This window comes from Ostrea edulis, chromosome 1 (genome assembly GCF_947568905.1).
Source record: "Ostrea edulis chromosome 1, xbOstEdul1.1, whole genome shotgun sequence".
Classification (NCBI taxonomy): domain Eukaryota; kingdom Metazoa; phylum Mollusca; class Bivalvia; order Ostreida; family Ostreidae; genus Ostrea; species Ostrea edulis.
In genome coordinates, this window is record NC_079164.1 from 58,056,053 (window position 1) to 58,066,582 (window position 10,530).

Here is a 10,530-nt window from a genome sequence, read left to right on the forward strand (position 1 = left end):
GTCAGCTCACTGGTTCAACAAGAGTTAGAGAATTTGGGGTTTTTGATAGCTCAGGAAAAGTGTCATTGGACCCCTACACAAAACATTGTTCAGTTGTTTAGTTGGGTTTACAATGGGATTTTCAAAATGGTCTAGTCAGAGTTTCTAACGAAAGAATCGTTAGAGCAATATCTTTAACTAATGATATTCTGGAAGGATCAAAATGTTCAAGCATGTTCAGTGTAAGACTTATTGCTCTTTTAGCCGGTCAGATCATGAGTATGAAAGCTGTGTTCGGAAATGTAGTCCTTATTATGACTCGTTATTTGTACCAGGGCTAGTTGGAACAGCAAAATTTCATTGTCAGAAAACGCATGTCAAAAACTTTTATTTTGGTCAGAAAACATTAACATTCTTAATGAACCTGGGGCATTATTAAGATCTGTTGACGTTTCAGACACTGGTGATCTTGAATTGTTTAGTGATGCATCAGACGCAGGTTACGGGGGATATATCATTCCCAGAGTTCAGAGCTCATAGTATACTTCTTCACAGCAGGGTGAGGATTCAGCCAATCGGAAGGGCGGTTTTACAGTGGTCGGTCCTTGGAGTGTTCAAGAATGTCACATGAGCTTTACTTGGAGAGAGCTAGAATCCGTGCATAGAATAATCAACACAAAAGCGGAAAGTTTGAAAGGTCATTCTGTAGTAGTTTACAGTGACAATAAAAATGTATCTCATGTTTTAGAAGTGGGCAGCAAGAAAGAGAACTTGCGTACAGGCAATAGCTTCGGATATTTTTCAGTTAACAAATACAATAGTATTACTTTACATCCAAAATGGATTCCTAGAACCGAAAACCACGAGGCTGATTTACTCAGTAAGCAGACTGATAGGGATGACTTGGGTATTGACTTTTCCGTTTCCGATTTTGTGTGTGATAAATATGGTTGTCATGAAATTGATGCATTTGCTACGCATTATGATACAAAATGTCAGGCCTTTTATTCAAAGTTTTGGTGTCCTGGAACAAGTGGTATTGATGCATTCAGTTTTAAGTGGTCAAATTCAAATATGTGGCTGGTACCTCTTCCTGCTTTAATTCCAAAAACAATTCAGAAGTGTATATCCGAGAACGTTGTTGGAACGTTAGTGGTTACTAAGTGGGTATCGGCTCCATTTTGGCCCATGTTCCAAACTTGCAAATCATTTCAGACAGTGTTGTTTTGCCCAGAATCCGTATTGTAGTAAAGGGCAGGTTTAGAAAAGGGGTTTTCTGCAACACACCCCTCAATTTTGACTTGATTGATTTCCAGGTTTGATCATTAACACCATTTTCTATTTGACAGACATCGGGATATGACAAAAAATAAGGGATGATGTTACCGGAAGTGGTGCCGGGAGTAATGATTTTCTAAATGGCTTAGCAGAGAAGATGTCAAGCTACCTTTTACAAGGAAAAAGTTTCAATACTACAAAAAACTACCATGGAAGTTTTAGAAGATGGAAACTGTTTATTGAAAAGCAAGGATTTGAGTGTGTGTCCGCGCAACCTATTCACGTCCTTTTGCACATCACCCATTTGCTGGACACAGGTTCGTAATCTCATGTGGTTAACCATGCCGTTTATTCCATTAAGTGGGTCCATGAGTTACAATCGATTTCCGGACCCTACGTGCAATTCTTATATCACGTGTTTACAGGACGCGGCTAAATGTGTCGCCACTCCGAAAGTAAACAGGAAGGATCCCGTTTCACCAGATATGTGCGATTTGAATGTCGATTCTACTGATGTGTTGGTTGTCAGAGACTTGACCATGATTTTGTTGAGTTTTACTGTTTTTTACGTTATGACGAATTAAGTAACTTAAGATGTTGCGATGTGAAAATGTTTGAAGGTTATTTGTGCGTGTATATGAATAAAAGTAAAACTAATCAATATAGACAAGGAAATGAGGTGTTCTACAAGTGCTTGTCCACTCGCTATGATGAAGATATGTAATATGGACATGTCATCAACAGATTATTTATTTAAACCAGCTTTTCGATCCCACGGTATATCTAAATTGATATATAAAAACCAAAATCTCAGTTATACTGCCACAAGAGAAAATATGGTTTCTAAACTCAAACAGGCTAGTTCCGGTTTGAATTTGGGTTTACATTGTCTCAAATCAGGTGGTGCAACCACTGCTGTCGCTTTAAGTGTCAATGAAAGGTGTATTAAAAGACATGGGCGGTGGAAATGCGAGTCGAGCAAAGACATGTACATTGTTAATCGATTAAAAAATTGTCTTTCTGTTTCTAAGAAATTAGGGTTGTAATTTTGTTTTCAAACATATATATTTATTCATACATAGTTTGCTATTTTTCTCTTATCTAAGCACGTTTATACATACACGTAATTTTGTCTAATGTTTTCTTTTTCGCTCCCTAACTTTGGTGTTTTTCTATCTGCTCCATGGGCTAGTCGGCAAATATATATTTGCGTGTTATTTGGATAGAATAGAAAAGACTTTTCCGCGGTACGGAGAATAGCGGAAAATAATTGTCTTATAGGTTCGGAAATAAATTGTCCAATGAAATTTAGTTTAACAGTCACGTGGTGACTGTTGGTTTGAGTAGTGCTCGAATAGCACGGGATATCAGTTCTAGCCCGTCTTCTGGAGAAGACACACAAAATTTTACATGCAAAAATTAAAAAATTTGGGGAGTTTTATTATGTTATGAATAAACAGTGTTATATAATGCAAAGTCCCTGCATAATGTTAAGACGTCGCGCTTTTGTGCGATTTTGACATGGTATGGGACACGGGTTTCCAGAATGAATTTTTCTAGATTTTTATTTCTGGTTTTTCCTGGCCGGTCACGTCGTCGATTATGGCTCCATGGGCTAATCGGCAAAGATATATTTGCGTGTTATTTGGATTTAATGAATGAATTTATTATTTTTTCGTTGGATGGAGGTATACCACAAAAAAAGACGGAAAACTGCATCATTGCGCGTAGCGCATGATGCAAAAGTTTTCCGTCTTTTTTCCCCCCGTGGTATACCTCCATCCAACGAAAAAATAATAAATTCATTCCTTATCATTTGATATTTTAAAACATTGAGTTTATATGATAAAACATTATTTGATTTGAGTTTAATTAACGAGTTATTCTTGGACTACACTCTATGTCATTTCGAGATGGGCGTAGTAATTTGTGAATACACAACTTTAAAAAAAAACAAAAACTAAATCCGTCAGGCCTAATGGCGACTTCCACGAACTGTTGTTTACTGTTGAGCAAACGGGTTTCTTGTGGACTGAAGAATGTAGTTTTAAAAGGATGAGTTGGAGACAAGTCCTGTTGAGAGAAAATTGCAAGAATTTTGTTGAGTGGAACTGGAATTAAGTGCAAAGTTCGGTGTCGGTACTATTGGAAACCGTGGGACACGTGCATAATCAAGATGTGGGGTGCCACCGTGCCAGGTGAAATGTCTTCTACAGACATTAATATAACGGACACCTAGTCCAAACACCAACATATAGCCATGCCGTGATCTCAACTCGTTTATTCCGTTCTAAAACATAACACTAAAAATAGAACACGTATGGTCAACCTGACAATATCCGGATTATTCAAATACATTACATCCTCCTCCTTAAGATAAAGAATAAATCATTCACCAATATAGTTACACATTAACTTGAAAAAAAAATTGTGAATGTCAATTCTGCAAAATTTAAATGTCTTATTGAATTAACATTTTCAAAATCATATGCTTGTTATGATACCTTCATATACATAAATTCATGAAATAATACTACAAACTGCATGAACATCATGACCATTGTTACAAAGTTATTTCACATATTCGGAAAGGTAGGTAGGTGGTTTAGTAACCCTTCCAGATCTGGTAACGTTTCCGGACGAAATAGAATTTTCTGGTTTGGAACGCACACTGATATTCATGGATACATTACCGGATTTCACATTATCACTCACACTTGGAACATAATCGCTCATTTGTTCCATTTCCGGTTGTTCGAATTCCGATGTTTCCACTTCCGGTGGTGAAATATGGAATCTTGTTTCGTTGCTTTTCAACATCTGACTCCTGTTTCTTCTTACTGTGTTCCCTTGCTGATTTAAAACGTTGTACGAACGGTTTCCGAAGTCCTTTTGAACTACAGCTGGTTCCCACTGACGATTGTCTGGATTCTGTATACGGATAACTTCTTTATCCTCAACATGCGGTAATTTTGCACACTTTCGGTCATGGAAATATTTCTGTTTCATCTGCCTAAGTTGAAGTTTGGATTGTGGAGACGTCAGTGAATTTGGTTCCAACCACACTTTGGTTGTTGGTATTTTTGAACGAAGAGTCCTGTTCATCAATAACTGTGCAGGCGACAGGTCAACTCCATCAATAGGCGAGTTTCTGTATTCCAGAAGAGCAATATTTGGGTCACCATTACTCTCTTCTGCCTTTTTCAGTAAGTTTTTTACGGTTTGAATACAGCGTTCCGCTTGACCATTTGAACGTGGATAGTGGGGACTGGAGGTTTTGTGCGTGAACTCCCATTCAGATGCAAACTGTTTGAATTCATGACAACTGAATTGTGGTCCGTTGTCCGTAAATAGCTCTAAGGGTATGTCTTGTCTTGAAAACACTGTTTTGCACGCAGCAATAGTGGAACATGCTCTCAAATTTGGTAGAGGTATAATATCTGGATATTTCGAGTAATAGTCCACAAACAACACATAGTCTTTGCCCTTGAAATGAAATATATCAGCTCCAACTTTGGTCCAAGGAGTAGAGGGTATCTCATGAGGTATGAGTGATTGCTTTGTGTTTGATTTGCGAAATGAGTTGCACACTCCACACGACTTAATCAACTGCTCTAAGTCATAGTTCATGTTTGGCCAAAATATGATATTTCTGGCTCTCTGTTTGGTTTTGACTATACCCAGGTGAGGTTCATGTAACTTCCTCAACATTTGGTGACGTAGTAACTTGGGAATCATCACTGCTGGCCCCTTGTACAGTAAACCATTTAGAACTGTTATTTCATCTCTGTAGTTCCAAAATATTCTTATATCTGCTGGAACTTGTACCCGAGATTCTGGCCATCCCAGTCGCACTATGTCGGCCAATGCCTGAAACTGTTCATCAGACTCAGTTGCGTCCTTCAGCTCCTGAAGTTTTCCTTCCGTCATAGGAAGCTCCTGCTCAATGAAATTGATGTCTATGTCCTCATCAACCAGTGATTCTGTACACTCTTGTAAGTAAGCCCTGCTTAACGCATCGGAAATGAACATTTCCTTTCCCGGAACGTATTCTAAAGTAACGTCGTAACGTTGTAAACGCATAAGCATCCTCTGTAGTCTATGAGTAGCTTGATATAGTGGTTTGCGATGAATCGCTAGCAAAGGTTTGTGATCTGTTTCTATGGTAACTGAACGTCCATAGATGTAGTGGTGAAATTTTTCACATCCATAGATAACTGCGAGCATCTCTCGTTCTATCTGTGCATACCTCTGCTGAGTCTCTGTCAGTGCTCGTGAAGCGTATGCGACGGGCTGTCCGTTCTGCAATAATACTGCACCCAATCCTTTGGAACTTGCATCCACAGAAATGGTGACTTCCTTTTGAAGATCATAAATGCGAAGAACTGGTGCTTGCGTTAATAAGTTTTTTAGTTTCGCAAAACTGTCAATTTGCTGTTTGTCCCAGTGCCACAAAACGTCACTTTTCGTAAGCAATCGGAGAGGTTCAGAAATCTCTGCTAGGTTTGGTATGAATTTCGACACATATTGCACTAGTCCAAGAAATCGGCGCACTCTTTGAACATCTGTCGGTTCTGGCATGTTTACAATAGCACGAACCTTTTCCGGATCAACCTTGAGTCCATCTCTCCCTATGACGTGACCAACGTATTTCACTTCAGGTACTCTGAGTTCTACTTTATCCTTATTGAGCTTGAGCCCAATTTGACGACATCGCTCCAGCATACGAACGAGATTTTCATCATGCTCCGAGACGTTTTCTCCATGAACAAGGATATCGTCTACTAGACACTCAACACCAGGTAAGTCTTTAAAAAACTCCTGTAATCGTTTCGAGAACACTTCTGACGCTGAAGTTATTCCAAACGGAAGTCGTAGATATCGGTATCTACCAAATGGTGTGTTAAAAGTGAGTGCCTTTGAACTTGCTTCGTCTAGTTCAATATACCAAAAACCATGCGTAGCATCAAATCTTGAGAACACTTTAGCATTTGGTAGTCGTTCAATGATTTCCTCCACAGTTACTAAGTGGTAATGTTCTCGCTTTATGTGCGGATTCAAGTCTTTTGGATCCAAGCATATACGAATTTTCCCTGGTTTCCGTACTGTTACCATACTGTGAACCCAATCCGTAGGACCATCCTGTTTTGCGATCACGCCCAATTTTTCCATGCGTTGAAGTTCATCACGTACAGAACTGTGTAACGCTGCCGGCACTTTCCTTGGTGGGTGTATCACTGGCGTTGAATTCGGATCAATTTCAATGTGATATTTTCCTGGTAGATGTCCTAGTCCACTGAAAACATCCTGATACTGTTGCAGTAGTTTGTCCTTTGTTACACAAACATCCGCACTTTCTATGGAATCTGCTGGTATGTGTTGGATTAATCCTAGGCGTGCACATGATTCTTTGCCAAGTATCGGTGTACTTCCTTTTGCAGTGATGTAAAACGGAAGTGTACGTTCCACTTTACGGATTCGGCATCTGATATCAATCTTCCCATCTGGGTTCATGACTTCACCATTGTAAGTGTACAGGTTCACTTTTACTTTTCGTAAATGCTTCGGAGAGATGTGTAGTTCTTTGAACACATTCCTTGGTATTATATTCGCCTGAGCTCCTGTGTCCAGCTTGAATGTAACCGGTACTTTGTTAATGTTCACTGTCTCAGTCCATGTTACCTCTTCCTGAATAGTGTCCACATTCACTATGGCCAAGTATAGGTCATGTGATTCCTCTTCCACGTAATGCACAGATTTTGGTGTCTTATTACAGTATTTTGCAAAATGGTTACGGCCTTTGCATTTGTAACAATTCTTGTTGTACGCAAAACATTTCCCTTTCTCATGTTGTTTTCCACACTTACTACACGCATTCAGTTTGTTAGTGTTTGAGTGAACGTGAGCTGTTTGTTTTCTGGTACTACCGCGGTTCTGTAGTTTTTCAGGTTTTCTAGTTACAACATGAGCAGCTACAGCAGTTGATGGTTCTTTGTGTAAACTTTTCAATTGCTGTTCGGAAACTTCAGAAGCACGGCAAATGTCTAAACACTTAGTTAATGATAAATCTGCTTCCCGTAGTAGCCTGGCTCTGCATGCTTCACTCGAAATACCACACACTATCCTGTCTTTAATCAACGAGTCTTTCAAATCACCAAACTCGCATTGTATGGCTTTGTTTTTTAAGTCAGTGACATAATTATCGATTGTTTCATGACTTTCTTGATTTCGTGTGAAAAATAAATGGCGTACATACGTTAAGTTCTTACGTGGTTCAACGTAGTCTTGAAAGTTTTTGAACACTACCTCTAGTTTTTCAGCATCCTCCTCAGGAATGTTGAATGTGTTGTAAATACGTCTCGCTTCGACACCAGCAACATGTAAAAAGGTAGCAACCTTCACTTTTCCCGCCTTTTCGTCGATCCCCGAGGCTACCAAGTATAGGCGAAATCCTTGCAGCCACTCTTTCCAATTTTCAGCTAAATTCCCTTCAAAACTTAAATGCGACGGCGGTTTTAACTGATCCATTGTTTTGGTACGTCAAAGTTTTCTTCTGACACCATGAAATGTCTTCTACAGACATTAATATAACGGACACCTTGTCCAAACACCAACATATAGCCATGCCGTGATCTCAACTCGTTTATTCCGTTCTAAAACATAACACTAAAAATAGAACACGTATGGTCAACCTGACAATATCCGGATTATTCAAATACATTACACCAGGTAGGGTTCTCTTGAGGGTTGTCACGGCTTCCAGGTGGACAAGTGAGTGTTACAGAGGTTTTTCGAGTTTTATCAGTGAATTCCTAAAGCGTCACAGCTGTTGTAACGTCGTACGGAAGCCTCGTTTCGGTGCCCACTCATAAACATAATATGTATACGGTGTGACCGTTGGACCGAGCGAAGCATGACATGGTTACGTACAGTAGATTATGATTCCTTTAAAATATATATTTTTTATGAAATTTTCCTTGCGCTAAACACCCAGTAACATCTCAATATTAAAGGGTTTTATATGGGGACAACAGTTCTACAGGATCCGCCTATTCATTGAACGCGGGAAATAAAACGCAAGGCGACGTAAGCTGTGCATTGTGACGTCACATTTACCCACGACTTTTTTCTCTTTTTCAAATACATCCCGTATGTAATTAAAAAGGTCGTTAAAACTAAACAAAATTAACCAATAAATTCAAAATGGTAAAAAAGTAACCGTAAGTATATCGTATATTCTTATTTAAAGAAACTCATGAACTCATTCATCTATTTAGTTGTATTACTGTTTTCCTATTTGATGATTGGCTAAAAACTGTAACAATAATAATCATACCATTAATTTTGAACAAATTGGGTGTTTGAATTACAAATTACACTTCATGCTCGCTTCTGTGGTTACAAGCGAGTAGGAAACACACAGAAATATGCACACAGAAGTTTGCCATACAAAGCACCACTTAGTGACCCTTTACTACGTGAAAAACTTGATTTACTTTTTGAACCAATTATTGCTAAGTCTGCCATGTATGTTGACCTTGGCTCCAGTCAAGCATGCGAGTATGCAAATCGTGCAGCTATGCTGAAGGCCCCTAAGCATTTACATTATGGGGAGAGTGAAAGCCTAGATTTCCGCATTCATGCAACAGCAGCCAGCATAAATATTGGAAGGAAATATCTCTCAGAGGTCTACTTTAGCATTGAAGTTTTAGTTACAATGATGTTTCTGTTTTGAGTGTTGAGTTGTAAGTTCATTTCATTTGAGTTTGCTTACTCTTTTCAAATTATTGCTAACTTTGTGGTGTTTTTTTATTTTAACACATTTTATTATTCAAAAGTAAATTTTATCAATGCATGTATATACAATGTAAATACACAAGGATTGTCTTTTAAAAATATTTTTAAAGCTGTATTATGAATGTGACATTGTCTAATGACTAATTGGAAAAAAACTATTATGGAAATCTATATCTTTATTTTAATGATTTCAGGTTTTCAGTAAAAATGGGCTTTCCCCTGGTCACTTCAACATGAAGTTCTCCAACAAAGTGGATGAATACAGGGTGAAACGAAGGGAGAAGATGAAATTGCCAGGGACAAAACGCAGACGTCTTATCCTAAAACAAGAAAGAGCAATGCAAATGAATACATCCGAGGCATCTGAGGGGTCCACCTATCAATCAGGTTCACTATTCACTATTTTTCCCTGTAAAATGATTTTCGCTTACCTGAGCGGAAGGCTCAAGTGAGCTTTTCTGATCAAAATTTGTCTGGTGTCGTCGGCATAAACTTTTCACATTTTCATCTTCTCCAGAACCACTGGGCCAATATCAACCAAACTTAGCACAAATCATCCTTGTGGAAGGGCTTTCAAGTTTGTTGAAATGAAGGGCCATGCCCCCTTCGAAGGGGAGATAATAAAAAATGGGATGCGGTCATTTAAAAATCATCTTCTCAAAAACCACTGGACCAAAGAAGTTTACATTTACATGAAAGCTTCCTGACATAGTGCAGATTCAAATTTGTAAAAATCATGCCCCTGGGGGGGGAGGTATTTTGGGGCCACAATAGGCACCAAAGTATTACATGAATACAATGGAAAATATTTAGATATGGGCTCAGGTGAGCGATGTGGCCCATGGGCCTCTTGTTTTCTGCATTAACCTCCTGGGCGTAATTAGTTTATATCTTAGATAGAAATCAGGACAAATAATCATTACATAATAACTAAATACACAGTATTTGTATTTATAGAGATTGGTTTAGGTACAGAGGCTGACATTGAACAGATTCCGGATTCCATTCCCAAGCCAAATTTTGGTGCTGTCCAAAAGCTGAAGAACATGGAGGCAAAGTACATTACATTTGATCTTGAAACTACAGGTCTTAGTAAGTTCTTTGATAATTTTCCCTTTTTTCAGACAAAATGTGATTGCGGATATTACAGATACTAAAATGATTATCTATATACCCGGTATATGTACTTTTGCTGTCTAAATCATGATCACGAATCAAAATAAATGTGTTTTTCTTTTTAAAAGTCAGACAAGGAGCTATGCCTCACATAACTCAAATTGGCGCAGTGGAGATAGAGTCTGGAAATGTGTTTTCAACTTATGTTCAGCCAAACATTCCAATAGAGCCCGGAGCAGAAGAAACAACAGGAATAGTCTGTGATGGGACCTCTGTATTTGCACATGGATCCAAAGTTACCGCAGTCCCCATACGTGAAGCGATATTGAACTTCCTCAAGTGGCTAGGTACATTTGGCAA

General features: G+C 38.6%; 2 protein-coding genes across 2 annotated transcripts; one reads left to right on the forward strand and one right to left on the reverse strand.

Moving 5' to 3' along the window:
* Window positions 1-3,828: 3,828 nt before the first annotated feature.
* On the reverse strand, window positions 3,829-7,785 carry LOC125682830 (uncharacterized protein K02A2.6-like). Its single transcript, XM_048923448.2, has one exon. The coding sequence runs from the start codon at window positions 7,783-7,785 to the stop codon at window positions 3,829-3,831; it is 3,957 nt and encodes a 1,318-aa protein (XP_048779405.2).
* A 1,168-nt stretch (window positions 7,786-8,953) lies between these two features.
* On the forward strand, window positions 8,954-10,280 carry LOC125664680 (uncharacterized). The gene is made up of 2 exons (XM_056154908.1): window positions 8,954-9,441; window positions 10,012-10,280. Exons 1-2 carry the CDS (start codon window positions 9,288-9,290, stop codon window positions 10,209-10,211), a joined length of 354 nt encoding a protein of 117 aa, XP_056010883.1. The 5' UTR covers window positions 8,954-9,287; the 3' UTR covers window positions 10,212-10,280.
* The last annotated feature ends 250 nt before the right edge of the window (window positions 10,281-10,530 follow it).